We start from the raw sequence: 15,615 nt of genomic DNA, 5'->3' as shown, positions 1-15,615 counted from the left end.
CTCTCCGGGCCCTGCCTGTGGTTCCAGGCGAAATTTTTGGTTCTGCGGCACTGGACGCCTTGGACCGTACAGCTCAGGCCTCTAGAACAAGGCAACAGCTGGCAGGGCTTCACAGACGTGATCGCCAGCCAGTCAGCACCTGGGCAGCTGCGGGTCCTTCACGGAGGTCCTCAGGGCCTTCTCCTTCTTCCACTGAGCCCCAGGGTCTGGTACCAGGTCAGAGATTGGTCCAGAGACCTGCTCCAGATCAGAGAAACAGAGCTCGAGAACAAGCTGGGACAAGGTCCTTTCATCCCTTTCGAGCCGCGCAGTCTGGCCGGCGTCATCCCAGGCCTTCGAAGGGCCAGGGGGCCCGCAGATGATGCCTTAGTCGGTTATATTACCCCGGGACAGCTCAGCTTCTGGGCTGCCCACACCCCGGACTTGTGGGTGCTGTCCACCCGGCCCCTGGTGTACGGTCTTCAGTTCCGCCGCCGGCCACCTATCCCCGGCCAGGTCAGGATGACTGTGATCCGCAACCCGGTGAAGGCACAGGCACTGAACCAAGAAATCTGCACCTTGCTGGCCAAGGGTGCTATAGTGCCTGTGGACCCCCTGCTGGATTCAGGGGGCTTTTATTCCATGTATTTTCTGGTTCCGAAGAAGACCGGGGACCTGCGTCCAGTCTTGGACCTCAGAGGCTTGAATGTGTACTTGAAGGGTGAATGTGTACCTTTTCATATGCTGACCACCAGGGAAATGTTGCAGGCGATTTCCCCGGGCGATTGGTTCACTTCCATAGAGGTCAGGGATGCTTATTTTCACGTTCCAATCGCTCTGCCCCATTGGCGGTTTCTTCATTTTGCTTTTCAGGGGAGGCATTTCTAGTTCAAGGTCCTCCCGTTCTGACTTTCACTGTCTCCCAGGGTGTTCACCCAATGTGTTGCAGCGGCCCTTTCTCCTCTGCAGACACAGGGATTAAGGATCCTCCAATATCTGGACGACTGGCTCATTTGTGCTGCGACACGGGACCAGGCAGTTCGAGATACTCAGTTGGTGCTCCATCATGTGGGATGCTTGGGCTTGCAGGTGAACATGGAGAAAAGCAGTCTGACTCCCTCACAGGAGACTGTCTTCCTGGGCATTGCCATGGATTCCATCTCAATGACTGCTTGCCCGTCACCCCAGCGGGTGGACAGTATATTGAGCATGTTCCCGGAATTCAGGCGTTCTATTCATGGCACTTGCCTCTTGCCACTGCCACTGCCTTTTGGGCATGCTTACAGCTGCGTCTGCCGTAGTGCCCTTGGGGCTGTTGTCATTGCGGCCCCTCCAGATGTGGTTGAACAGCTTGAATCTAGATCCCACACGGAACACTCATCGTCTCCGAAGACTTCGGGTGGGGCCTCAATGTCTTCAGTCTCTGTCCCAATGGAGGGTGAGGTTGTTTATGACCACGGGGGTCCCGCTCTGTTCCCTCCCGTGTCGTCGGGAAGTTGTGTTTATGGATACATCCTCCACGGGCTGGGGTGCAACCTGGCGCGGGGCCAAATGGCACAGGGGACATGGTCCCAGCGGCAGAGCAGGGAACACATCAATATCCTGGAGTTACAGGCTGTACTTCTGGCTCTTCAGAGCTTTCTTCCAGGCTTTCAGGGGAAGTATGTGCTGGTGAGGTCAGACAACACCACTGTGATTTTTCACATCAACCACCAGCGGAGAACCAGGTCAAGGAAACTGTTGTGCTTGACTCAACGGCTTCTGACCTGGGCAGCTCCATACATAGCCAGCCTCAGAGCAGCCTACACCCAGGGCCGGAGAACGTGCCAGCAGATTTTCTATCCCGTCAGAAGCCACTTCCAGGGGAGTGGAAGCTTCACCGAGAGGTAGTGGAGTGCATCTGGAAGGTCTTTGGCAAGGCGGACATGGACCTCTTTGCCTTAAGGGATGCATTTCACTGTCCCCTTTGGTTCTCATTGGACAACAGCAGCCTTCTGGGCCACAATGCTCTGGCACACGACTGGCCCCGGACCCTCCTTTATGCCTTTCCACCATTCAGCCTACTTTTTCAGACTCTCCTCAGGGTACGTCAGGAGGGGTACAGGGTTCTGCTGGTGGTCCCCTACTGGCCAGCGAAGACTTGGTTTCCTCTACTGTGCGAGCTCAGCTCCGGCTAGCCAATGCGTCTCCCCTCCAGGAGGGATCTTCTTTCCCAGATGGGGGGTCAGATTTTGCACCCCAAACCGGACCAGCTCCAGCTCTGGATTTGGCCCCTGCAAGGCCGGGGTCCACTTTCTCAAGTTACACTGGGTCTATTGGGCATACAATGGCTAATGCATTGGCACCGTCCACGCGAACTGTCTATGCTAACAAGTGGACGGTCTTTGCGACCTGGTGCCATAATAGAGGGCAGGACTCAGTGCAGTATTCAGTTTCTGACATACTGACCTTCCTGCAGGCATTACTGGATCAAGGACGGTCTCCGTCTACCTTAAAGGTGTATGTGGCTGCCATTTCCTGTTGGCATGTCGGACTGAATGGTTGTTTTGTGGGCCGAGACAAGGACGTTGTACTGTTTTTAAGGGGTGCTCGGCGTTTGCACCCACCCAACTGCCCTGTGGCACCGGCGTGGGACCTTTCGCTTGTGCTTGAGGCTCTTCGGTCCCTCCCATTTGAGCCCCTGGTATCGGCAGACGTCAAATGGCTCTCACTGAAGACAGCGTTCCTTTTAGCTATGATTTCCGCAAAACGTGTGGGGGAATTGCAGGCTCTCTCGAAAGCCGAGCCCTGCTGCCGGTGGAATCCTGATGGCTCAGGCGTTACACTGTGGTCTGACATAGCATTTATTCCTAAGGTGTCACTGGCGGCAGGCGGTACCCAGCCGCTCCATCTTGCCCGGTTTGTCACCGGAAGCCCCTCTGAACCACTGTGTCCTGTTCGTGCCCTTGAGGCATATATCAATGCCACGGCATCCTTCCGAAAGACAAATAGCCTTTTTGTTTGCTATGCTGGCTCACGGAAAGGTCAGGCACTTTCTAAGCAGCGACTTGCACACTGGGTTGTGGATTTGATCTCCAATGCCTTGCAGGACCGGCCACTGCCAGGAGGGGTGAAGTGCCACTCTACCAGGGGCATGTCGACATCGTTTGCTGCCATGACTGGGGTGCCATTGGATGTTATATGCTGTGCGGCCTCCTGGAAATCACCTAGTACCTTTACTCGGTTCTACAGGGTGAATGTGGCTGCGCCCCATCCGCTTCAAGGAATCCTGGAGCAGCATGCCTCTAGATCACATTAGGGTGGATGGTGTAGTTGTTGTCCCTTGAATGTTGCTGATTCCTCGTGACCTTGTTGATATGAGTCATCCAGTGCTTTAAGCACCGCCTCTGGCAGTCAGTAGGGATGAAATAGAACGAAAGTTACTACCGTAACTACGGTTCTATGAATCCCGGATGACCGCCAGAGTGCTTGGTCCCTCGGAATCTCTGCTTCTCGCGAGAAGAGATTGAATGCCGGGTGCCACGTGACTATATAGAGTTACGTGGGTCCCCGGCAGGTCACAGGTGACTTTGTTGTCATTAGTACTCGACCTGCGCATGCGCAAGAATGATCATTCAGTGCTTGAAGCACCGCCTCTGGCAGTCATCCGGGATTCATAGAACCGTAGTTACGGTAGTAACTTTCGTTTCAGTTCAGTGGAACGGCCACACTAATTTTGATAATTGGGAAGTGAGATGTATTGGTAAGACTTTAGGGGAGATTGAAATTTAAGATATACCCAACCTAAAACATTCAGTATCTGAATTGGTTTCTCTCTGTGTTGCCTTGGAAGGGCTACATATTTTAAATTTTCTTGAAGATGTGTAAGCATAACACTCCTTCCCATCTCAGCAGGTGATAAAGAGTAACATTTAATACCATACATTACCACAAATACTGTAAACATTCCTTACAAACATTTCTAAATGTTCACCTCAAAATCTGTCTTTTTGATAGCCAAAAAATCTAATATGATCACAAAATTCCAGAGGAACAGCTATTTATTGATATTTTCACAGTTTAATTGGTTTTATCAATATATTCTGGCACATCCAAGCCTTTAAGAACATTCTGATTTTTGATATGCCCCAAAATGAAAATGAGTTTGATCTAGTTTATGGATCAACATTATTAGATTCTTCTTTTTTTATTTTCTTCTTGTTTTGCTCTTTCCTTTGTTTTGTTATTTTGTTTGTTCATGTAAACCACTTTGAATTGCCTTGTTGCTGAAAATGTGCTATATAAATAAACTTGCCTTACCTATTAGCAGTTCCACAAATCTGTGTTTTTGTTATTATAATGACCTAGAAATCTTGACTAAAAAAATAAGCTCAACTTAGGGAACCCCTAAGTGGCTCCAGGGCCCTAGAAGGCTACTTAGTTCATACATGACTTGGGCTGGCCCTACAATGCAGGGCCGCAGTACGGCATATGTACCAGTTTGAATTTTTCTAAAATCATATCACTCACCAGTAGTTTTGTTAATTTCTTTGCTGGATTGACAGAAACAGCTTCAGTTTGACAGAAACTGGTTGAAGGAAATTAGATGTTGTTGTAACTCATGAATTTAGATTCTTCAGAGTTATTGAAGATTGGGATGGCTGTTGGCAGGAAAGATCTCATGCAACGGTTTGTACTGCACTGAATCTGAAGAAGCCTCTGAATGTAGTTGCTCTGCCTTCCCAAGATAGTCTCTTGAAGAGGATGGTGGCGTTATCCATATTTTTCTTGATCCTATTAAGAATCCTCTTTCATTACTATTTCCAGAGTCGTCCCCTGAACAGAACAAGCCTTCTTTAACAGGCTGTTGAGCCTGTTTGGGTCTCTGGCTCTGATGCTGCTGCCCCAACAGATTACAGAAGAAGAGATAACGCTCTCAACAACAGACTTACAGAAGATCTGCAGCATCTTGCTGCAAACCTTGAAGGATCTTAGCTTTCTCAAAGAAGTACAGTCTGCTCTGTCTCTTATAGATGTTTTATCGTTGTGTCTCCAGTCCAGTCTGTTGTCCAGATGAACAGAGAGGTATTTATATTCCTCAACCACATCTACTTCTTCTCCCATGATGGAAACAGGGTTTGATCTCCTGAAATCAACAATCATCTTCTTTGTTTTGTTCACTTTTAAGATGAGATGATTGTTCTCAACAATACAGATGTTGAAATCCAATTGCACTTCAAGATTGTGACACTGGTCATCTCCCCAAAATAAAAATCTCTAAATAATTTTATAACAGTTTTAATTTTTTAAAACATGGTTACGTTCTTCCTTGTAAGCTCCTGAGCCTTATTTTAATTTTGAAACAACACTATATGCACATATATCTTTTGATATATTGCATACCTTCTCGCTTATAAATAAGCATGGCAGGCCAATTTGGAACCTCATGGACATCAGGGTTACTTGACGTTTCCTTGTTTGTTGTGCTTTTGCAAGCCTTTTCTGTGCATTTAAAAAAATATTTATATTAAACATGAAACATTATGTTAGAATTTTATTCCTATGACCACCACAAAAAAGCTTCAGGCTCAGCATTTTTTTTGTTACTTTAAGATTCGGTTCTGAATGCAGCGTTTAGTAAGAATCCATAACAACCTTTATCTTTTTCAGACTATATGCCAAGAGGTCGTCTTCCCTCTAATGTGCTACAGAGATGAGGATGAGAGGCTGTGGCAGGAAGACCCCTATGAATATATTCGAATGAAGTTCAGTGAGTGTCTAGACTTGACTGTAAAAATATGATCCATTTAACACACAGATAAAATATGTTAAAATCTGATTGTTTTGTCCATTGAAACCTACCATTAAGGTTAACTGATGGCATGTGATAATAGCATCATTTGGTTTCACCTCTGTATTTTTATTCAGTGAGCATATGCTATGAGTCTCCATTCACCATATTTTCCGCACTATAAGGCGCACCACATTATAAGGCGCATCTTCAATGAATGGCCTCTTTTAAAACGTTTTTCATATATAAGGCACACCGCATTATAAGGCGCATAGAATAGACGCTACAATAGAGGCTGGGGTTACGTTATGCATCCATTAAATGGAGCTCCGCTAAAGGGAATGTCAACAAAACAGTCTGATAAGTCAGTCAAACTTTATTAATAGATTACAAACCAGCGTTCTGACAGCTGATTTGTCCGTTTACTCCCAAAATGAATAAACAACTGTTTTATTATTTTCCCCGAGGTAAAGTCAGTGACGTGGTAACATGTAGTGCAACATTTATATCACATAGTGGAGGGGAACTTTTCCTTGATTCAATAAACACGTAAAAAACAGTCTGATACTGTTAGGGTAAATCAAACATTAGTGCAATCACAATATAGTAACACTCTAAATAATGCAAAGCAATAACAATATATCAATAACTCAACGTTGTTCAAAAGTTAATCTTCATATTCACAATATGACCAACCTTGTTCAGCTGTAAACACACAAAATAAACATGTAAAGCTCATTTTATTAATTTATTCCTCATCCACGAATCCCTCAAATTCTTCTTCTTCAGTGTCCCGAATTAAACAGTTGGGCAAATATGGCATCCAACATGCCCGGCTCCGTCTCGTCAAAGTCGTCATTAATGGAGTCAGTGTTGCTGCTGTTTAGCAGTTCAGTGACAATTCCTGTCTTCCTGAAAGCTCGGACCACAGTTGAGAATGATCTATCAGCTCAGGCATTTACGATCCACTGGCAGATAGTGGCGTATGTCGTCGGCTCTGTCTCCCCGTCTTGGTGAACGTGTGTTCGCCTTCTGTCATCCACTGTTCCCACGCAGTTCACAGTCTAGCTTTGAATGTCCTGTGACACCGATATCTAGCGGCTGGAGTTCTTCTTCTTCTACGGGGTAAAATGAAGTCGGCGGCTGCTTTCTGTAGTTGTGAGACCTGTTGTGGCTCAATAGTGGTCCATATTTAAGGCGCACCGGATTATAAGGCGCACTGTCGGCTTTTGAGAAAATTGAAGGTTTTTAGGTGTGCCTTATAGTGCGGAAAATACGGTACAGCAAAACTAGTAATAATACTAATAATAGATTTTATTTATAATGGCTTTTAGATCTTTAGATCTCAAAGGGCAAAAACAAAACAAGCACTTGTAATAAAAAGATAAAAAATACTTCAGTAAATTAATAAATAAGAAATTATTATAAAATGAAAAAAAGTTGAAATCTCAGAAAATAAATGTGTTATTGTTAAACTTTCAGTTTAATTTGATCTTGTTGCCCTGCTGTCTCTAGATAATCTGGTTGCTTTTTCTTGTGTATTTCTTTATTGCAGACATCTATGACGACCATTCCCTTCCAGCAACCGCTGCACAGAGTCTCCTGTGTAAAGCTGCTCGCAAGAGAAAAGAGGTCAGGAAGATTGTGAGCCTTTGGTGCAAATATTGCACAGTTTAGGTTGGCCTGGTAAAAGAAGTATCTCCATAGACATTTTCAGTTTTTTCAGATGAAGCTGAAGAGGCAATATTGAAAATGAAATTAAGTGCTGGAAAATAAAAATACATGATCAAAGAATACTTGGTGAAAGCTACAGTAAGTAAGTTTTCTGAAAAAGAAAATGCTTTTTACATATTTGATCAAATGGTCACTCTGAGAGTATGGTGTGAAACAGATAATCTATAAAAAAAAAATCAAGCCCCTCTGTCTTTTCCCATTGCTCCCAGTACTAACTACAGAAATACACCACTCTGTTAGAAACGACCCATTACGGCCAGTAGTTGTTTTTATTAAGCAGTATGTACACAGGATTGATTGTCAGCATTAAGACCTTCCTCCTATCTCTGATTGGTTTTGGATTGATTTTGTTAATGCACACAACACTTGATAGTAAAGAACAACTTCTTTTTTTATTTCCATGTGTTTAACAATAGAACACTTAAGACTCCACACTTTCAGAAAATGTGAATAACTCAACATGCCCATGTAGACCTGTTTATGGCTTTGTCATGGCCAGTCACATTTGCTAAACAGCACCACTCTTTTAATTAGGATGAACAAAGAAAACAACAATACATGAGTTAAGAGACTAATATTTGAATTTAAGGTTGCATCACATATTAAGATGTGTTATCACAGGGCAGTTTCAGGTTACATGGGCCACGAGTGTTTATTAAACGGGATAGGTGGTCCTCAGACTGAAAAAGTTTGAGAAACGTTTGAGAAACACTGATGTGATGTAAGAGAAATACCTTGCATTTCATTACAGTTGAACTATGAAATTGCCCTCAGAAACTAATCAAAAGAGACATTTAAGTCAGAAATATGGTGCTCTTCCAACTTCTATTGTTGTCTCAAATTAGTGATAATCAAGCCGAGTAAAGTCGGACTTTACTCTGAAGCTGTATCCAAAGCGACAGGCACCATATCTTCCTCAACGTCTGTTCTTTTCAACCCTACTCTTCATTCTTACTACTTTCTGTTGTAGTTTGGTTTTTCTACTCTTCCATCCTGAAGTGACTGCTCCTTTCTGTTTAGGTTCAGGTTTATTTGAATTGCAGATGCTCAGTTGTTGCTACAGCAAGTAAAAAAGAGGCAGAAACACAAAAACTAAAACATATTAAGGAATTATGCTTACCTGACATTTGAAATTGACTAATAACTGTCCATAAGATTTCCGTGCTTGACTAACCAAAGGGCTTGAAAGTCAGCAGCCAGTGATCAAAAGAGAGTGATCATCTCTTTTCAAATCATCATATTAATGTTGAATAAAAGTGGCTCAAGAATGTCTCCTTTAGGAACCCCAAGTCTCATCTGTCAAAATTTAGCACGAATATTTGAAAACAAACTTCCAGGGACACTTTGTAGACGGAACTCCTTTGTTTGTTTATCTGAGAAAATCCACAATAAATTTAAACTTGTACATTTAACTCTATTTTTTAAAGTTGTGTAAGTTGTATTTTACCTTGAAAAAAGAGCAATTGAACTCAATCATGAAAAGTACAAAATTAAACTACATTTATTTCCATAATGAATGGATATAGACTTTGGACCTAATCCATAAATAAAGATGTTCAGAAAGGTTTGACTTTGCATGTTTTCAAAACATAAGTTGAAGTTGATGGTTTCTGCTTGTCAGATTCTCCCTCAGATGATGGCGTTCTGCCACAAAATCCTGGCAGACCCCTCTACTGACCCCCGGAGTAAGGATGGAGCACTGCACTGCATTGGAGCTCTTGCTGAGCTTTTACTAAAGGTATATGGGAGTCCAGTTCTGTTACTCTTTTAGAAAACATGACTGAGTAAATCCTGATACGCATATTTGAGGTATTGTGTGTTAAATCTCATATCAAAGAAGAGAATATACAGGGAGCAGATGGAGTCAATGCTACAAAACTACGTGTTTCCACTGCTCAATTCTCCAATGGGTTACCTTCGAGCCAGGGTGAGTAACAGTCCCATTCATTCACCCAGTTTTCTTTTTTTTGTAAGAGCTGATCTTAGTCTTTCAAAAATACTGTGAGTGGATTATACAAACCTGGACTTTTCTGCTGTGATCTACCAGTCTTGTTGGGTGCTGCATTGCTTCAGCCCACTGTGTTTCCACAATGAGCTGGTACTTCGGAACGCAGTGGAGCTGGTCAGACAAGACCTGATAGATGACAAAGAGATGCCTGTTAAGGTGGAAGCAGCTATTGCTTTGCAGACACTTGTGAGCAACCAGGAGCAAGGTGCATTAACCAACATTTTGAATGTTATAAGTTTTATGATTAAAGGAAAAAGCACAATCCTTACACTGCAACCTCTGCTCTGTGTGTAGCCAAAATGTACATCAGGCCATGCATTCGCCAGGTGATGCAGGAGCTTCTACATGTGGTTAGAGAGACGGAGAATGATGACCTTACCAACGTCATTCAGAAGATGATTTGTGAATACAACCAGGAGATGGCTGCTATAGCAGTGGACATGACACAAAACTTGGTAGGAATAAGTTCTGCAAGTGTGTTAGACATCGTCTAGCTCTACCAAACTCTTACTGCACTGCAAGTTTTGTTTGAAGTGCATCTGACCTCTAGTTGGTGGAGAAGCACGATTCAATCGGAGTCAATTTTTTTCCCACCATAATTCATTAAATAAAGCAAAACTAAGAACTCTCTCAGTTTATGGTGTATAAATGGGTGTACCAATATTTGATGCACTTTTTTAATTCAGTTAAAATCATAAAAAGAGTCAAATTTAAAACATAAATGGGGAGAATGTAATTCCTTTATATTATTATGGCTTCACATGACTACCTCTTTCAAAAAAACTGCTGCAGACTTTTCTGTGTTTATGAAAGAAGTAATATTGACTCTTTGAAACTATTTCACCTAATCAAGTTGAGTTGCCATGACCGATGTCTGAAGTGAGGTATGAGGATGTCGACTGATTGTTTTATAGCCATGGCCTCTAGTTGTTCAACTTGAGCTAATTTGTCTGTGGAAGTAGCACACCTATAGACAGCTGTATTTACAAAAGCTAGAGATAGCTAATCCATACCCTCCCATAATGTCACTGTGTCATAATGGTGTTTCCCCTTTCACTGGATCAGACTTAACAGTATCCAAAATCTAGATACTTACCGGATTTTTTCAAACATGGTAGGCTACCTAATAGCGAGGCATTTTCTGTGTAGTTACTAATGATTCGACGTGTGTCCTATCCATAATCCAATATTGGATGGCATCATACTAGTCTACCTTTCTTAGTAAGTATCTGAATGTTAATCTTCTTACCATATAAAAAGTCTTTGTGTCAAATGTGTGAGTTCTTACAAATGATGGCTACCTCCCTGTTGTTTTTCTTATCAAGAGGTATACTATAAAATGACAAATTTCTTTGCCTCTTTGTGCAGCTAACCAAAAAGCTCCTGATGAACATTTTTACACTGAAATCAAATACATAAAAACAATATTAGGCTACCAGCTGTCTTAGTTTTATGATGAGCTTCACAGAAGTTGACATCTGTATAAGATGTCAACACTGTCATGGCAGAGTGTGCCATTTTCTGAAGAGTAGCGTCACAATAGAGGGAGCTGAGCAGACACATGGGAGGAAATTTTTCTCTAACATAGTGCAAACATGACTTTGTGCTTCCTGCCACCAGGCGGAGATCTTTACCAGAGTTCTGCAGAGTGAAGAGTATGAGGAGAATGAGGACAAGACTGTGATGGCTCTGGGCATTCTTAGCACAATAGACACCATCCTTACTGTCATGGAGGACCACAAAGAGGTATCTCTCACACGCTCATACACCCACCAATCCTCAGTAAAAAACCATAGAAAACAAAACTGTTCAGGGAAATTCATTTTTGAGACTAAACATTCTTTATTCACTAAACACATTTTCTGCAGCTTAATTTGTGTTTCCATTTTCGAATTTACTGTTGAACTAATGCCTCGCTCTCGTCAATCAGAATCAGAATTCCTTTTAAGCACAACAACATTTAAAATGAGCACTTTCTCAACAGTCATTCACTATTTAATCAGAAGCGGTAGAAATTATCTTGCACATTTGGGGTGCCAGGTTCAGACTTAAAGACAAAGTGACATCTGAAAGGCGCTCAGAGCAACATTCAGATGAGTCATCTTATCTGGATTGCCTGGATACTTCCTTTTGGAGGTTTCCAGGCATGCTTCATTCGAGGGAGATGCAGAGGAAGAACCAGAACTCACTGGATGGTGCCTTGTCAAAGCACCATCGGGACTTCTGCTTCAGCACATGTGCAACTGCATGAATGATGTTTCATTGGAAATTATGTTTCTATTTTCAACTTTTGTAGACATCCAGTTTCTTTATGCTTTTATGTTTTATAGTTAAAGAAATAAACTTTATTTTCTCAATTTTTTTTATTTCTCTTATTTGTTTATAATTGTAAGACATCTTTATTCTGTCCTGATTCTCAGATATTTTTCTTGGTCTAGCTGTGAGAATCCTAGGTTTTAGAAGCCTGTCATTCCCATCGATACGATTCTTATGTTACACGTTGTAAGAAAATAATATTCTAAAATTATGTTGCTCAAGGTATTCCTCTATTACTGTTATCATGATTTATTCTTTTCTGGCTAAAACTTTGCATTTTTAGAAAATTATCCCCTCTGTGTTTAGATGCTGTGCAGCTACAAAGGCTTCTGCTGATGCTTTTTAACTTTTGGACATTTGTGATGATGTGCAACTATCATCACAACCAGCAGCAGTTGATTAATATTTCAGTCAGAAGCTCAAATATCTTAATTGCAGCCCTACACCCCAGATATTGTGTCATGGGTGCAAGGCAAGAGCGATGATATTTAATCTTGATCTGTTGTTTGATCTGCATAAATATTGTTACGATGTGGAAGGATCATGAAATATTCCACTGTCAGATTCATAATGACTTCCATGGTTAAATTTGAAGTTGATTATTTGAGCAAATGACAGGTATGATTATATTTTTTAGTGATCAAACCACTTTTAGTTAAGAGTAGTTTGAAAAAATATATGTGGGCTAATTATGCATTCAATCAATCTGCTATTGTAGGAGTAGCTTTCTGTGCTTCAATTCCTCATATCCTTCATGTGTGTGAGGTATGGCTTACGCACTTTATTTAGCGTAACATCAGTGAATCTGTGATCACTCTGTTGGTCTCTTGAAGAAATCTCTTGATGTGCATTCACCTGAATTACTTAAGCCTGACTTAACATAGCTGCACTTCCTGTGCCTGGTTAGGAGGTGTCAAGCCTGAGAAGCCAGGCTTGACATAGTGCCATAGTAGGATTTTGTAATCCTACTTTTGTGAAAAAGCCCTCTGGATGACGCCATGTATATTTACAAGCACTATATTATTGCTGAGTCTATGTCAGGGCTTGAAGTTCATCTATCGTTTTAGCTAACAATCTCATGTTGCTCTTTATGATGGATGGAAGAGATGTTCAATGTGCACACCCAATCTTCTTCCTTCTCTCTCTCCTCTTTGCTCTTCCTCTGCATCCATGATGCCTCCTTTTCAACTCCTCTGGGATTTCTGGCTTCACTTGTGGTATTATTTTAGCTTTTCCTAAATTAATCAGCTGCTCCCTGTATAAACAACCCTGTTGCTATGGTTACACATCATAGCAAAATAGCAAAGTATTGGCAAAAATCAGTCCAACTACACAGCATCCAAAACAAGGAGGAGCAGTTGTTCAAGAAAAGCAATTTTCTACCAGAAAGGCAGGAATGAAAGTTTGGAAATGGAAAAAAAAATATTAATGACAGTGCAGAGCTACTCCAATGTACTGCTACTCTGAGTGATATAATTCTAGAATCAAGGACATGTTACTGTAAAGTGTCATTTCTGCAACCCAGACATTGAACTGTAAGCAATAAGTTTTGTCCAAAACATTTTCCAAAAGAGTTCAACATTGCTTTTTCGGCAGCTTCTTGCTTTCCACCGTCAAATGTTGCTGATGCCAGTCATCAGCTCGGTTGTTACTGAACACCTAATTTTTGTGAGGATATGTGGTGATTTTAACCAGGTCTCAGTCTGCTGCATCAAGTTTTTTGCTCTACCAACAATTGGCAGTTGGTAGAGCTGTTGCCTTACAGTAAGAAGGTCCTGGGTTCGATTCCCGGCCCGAGGTCTTTCTGCATGCAGTTTGCATGTTCTCTCTGTGCATGAGTGGATTCCCTCCAGGTTCTCCGGCTTCCTCCCACAGTCCAAAAACATGACTGTCAGGTTAATTGGTCTCTCTAAATTCTCCTTAGTTGTAAGTGTGTGTGCATGGTTTATCCTGTTTGTCTCTGTGTTGCTCTGAGATGGATTGGTGACCTGTCCAGGGTGACCCCACCTCTCACCCTTTGACAGCTGGACATAGGCACCAGCACCCCTCCTGACCCCAGTGGGATAAGGGTGTAAGAAAATGAATGGATGGATGGATGGATGGAGTTGCGTCTTCACATCAGGACTTCCACAATAGTTGACACTTTTCTTTGACTTTAAAGTCAGACTGACTCCTGCTATTTCTGTTGTTTATCCTCAGGCTTTTTACTATTTTATGTTTTATACTTTAATATCTTGGGAAACACTTTTATTCACACTTGCCACTTAAATGTTACTTACTATTTTGACATGATTTATAAATAATTAAGACTTTAGCTGTTTTAACAAACTAAATCTGTTCAAAATAACACAACTGAATGACCTGTATGCATGGTAATCTATGTATATAAAGCATTTGCATAATGCAATCTCAACACTGAAACTATTTCTTCTCTAGATCACTCAGCAGCTGGAAGGGATTTGTTTGCAGGTGATTGGCCTGGTGCTGCAGAAGCCCATCATAGGTATGGCAGGTGTGTGTTCACAGGAGGCGTAGTGTTCTTTATTTTTTTTCTTAAGCACATAGATCCAGTACAGCATCAGGTTTACTCTCTGTTGAAGTGGAAAAATATTAAACAATTGTTAATATTAAATTTGTGACAGTCCCACTACACTGAGTATTAAGCAACAGATTTGTGAAAGTAGGTAGCAACTTTTATGTATACTATGAACTGAATAAATTTATTTAAGCAACAGTGACTATATAAACTTATTCAGAAAGTCGACTATAGTCTTAATCTCACCCATTCTGGTTGATACATAGTCTACTTGTCATAAATGGACCTATCTAGCTAACCTAGTCAGATTCACTTTTCAAAGTGCTTTAATACACAAGCCACATTCACTCAGCCAATATCACAAATGTGCACACATTCAAACACTTGTACACAGATCAGTAGGCAACTTGGAGTTGATGGCTTGCCTAAATGTGCCCAACTGGGAGAACTGAACCCAGGACTCTGATGATGATGTTACTCCTCCAACTAAGCACTTTGCAAACAAAAGTCTTTGTTAGATATATATATATGCAGATGTGAAGCATCTGCTGCTTCACATCTGAAGCAGGAGCTTCATAGTACACCTCATAACACCCCATAACATACCAGGGCTGTTGTAAACGAATATTTTAGCAATCGAGTAATCTATTGATTATTCTTACAATTAATGGAGTAATCGAATAAAAAAAGATCAAATAAAACATTTGTAAATCTAACATGATAGCAGTGTTGCATCATTTATATCAATTGGACTATCAATATCAGTCCAATTTTTCATATTTGAGCTTCCCTAACAATAACTTTTCTGTAGTTTAGAAAATTAACTTGTAATAATAATAGCTCACTTTCTAAGTTAATCTGAAGAAAGGTTATACAAAAATCTGAAATTATATCCAATTAAATAAAAAAGAGGCATGCTCACAAATACCCTTATTAAAAAAGTCTTTATTCCAGCTTTTTGTTTATGTATTCATTTTCAGTCATTTTAATAGATGAACTCTCACCTTGCTCAGACATTTATAGCTTTTGTGTTTGTGTTAGGGACGGAATTTGACACCTTCATTCGTCACACGTAGAAACATCTACCAGCTGTGTATGATCCGCTCTGCCATTTGTTGAGATTGGGATGATATAAAATTTATTTTCTGGATCGTCCATAAACCTACTCATCTAAAGCACAGCCGACCGCAGTGTTCAGTCTATCTACTCACCTGTATAAATTCACCTTCAGCGCTCTTCTCCACCATTCGCTCTGAACTGCCACCAGGCAGC

General features: G+C 41.5%; 1 protein-coding gene across 4 annotated transcripts in view; it reads left to right on the top strand.

Moving 5' to 3' along the window:
• Positions 1–15,615, top strand: part of ipo8 (importin 8) — a 46,560-nt gene that overhangs the window by 23,887 nt on the left and 7,058 nt on the right. For 2 of the 4 annotated variants that reach the window (XM_044107558.1, XM_044107561.1), the window contains exons 10-17: positions 5,629–5,728; positions 7,305–7,381; positions 9,105–9,221; positions 9,321–9,410; positions 9,531–9,696; positions 9,786–9,946; positions 11,112–11,237; positions 14,244–14,319. In XM_044107558.1, the coding sequence (XP_043963493.1) occupies positions 5,629–5,728; positions 7,305–7,381; positions 9,105–9,221; positions 9,321–9,410; positions 9,531–9,696; positions 9,786–9,946; positions 11,112–11,237; positions 14,244–14,319 (913 nt within the window). The remainder of the gene's footprint in view (positions 1–5,628; positions 5,729–7,304; positions 7,382–9,104; positions 9,222–9,320; positions 9,411–9,530; positions 9,697–9,785; positions 9,947–11,111; positions 11,238–14,243; positions 14,320–15,615) is intronic. The other 2 variants (XM_044107559.1, XM_044107560.1) reach the window with 2 other exon arrangements.

This window comes from Gambusia affinis, linkage group LG23, assembly GCF_019740435.1.
Source record: "Gambusia affinis linkage group LG23, SWU_Gaff_1.0, whole genome shotgun sequence".
NCBI classification, from domain to species: Eukaryota; Metazoa; Chordata; class Actinopteri; order Cyprinodontiformes; family Poeciliidae; genus Gambusia; species Gambusia affinis.
This window is presented reverse-complemented; position numbering and strand designations above follow the sequence as displayed.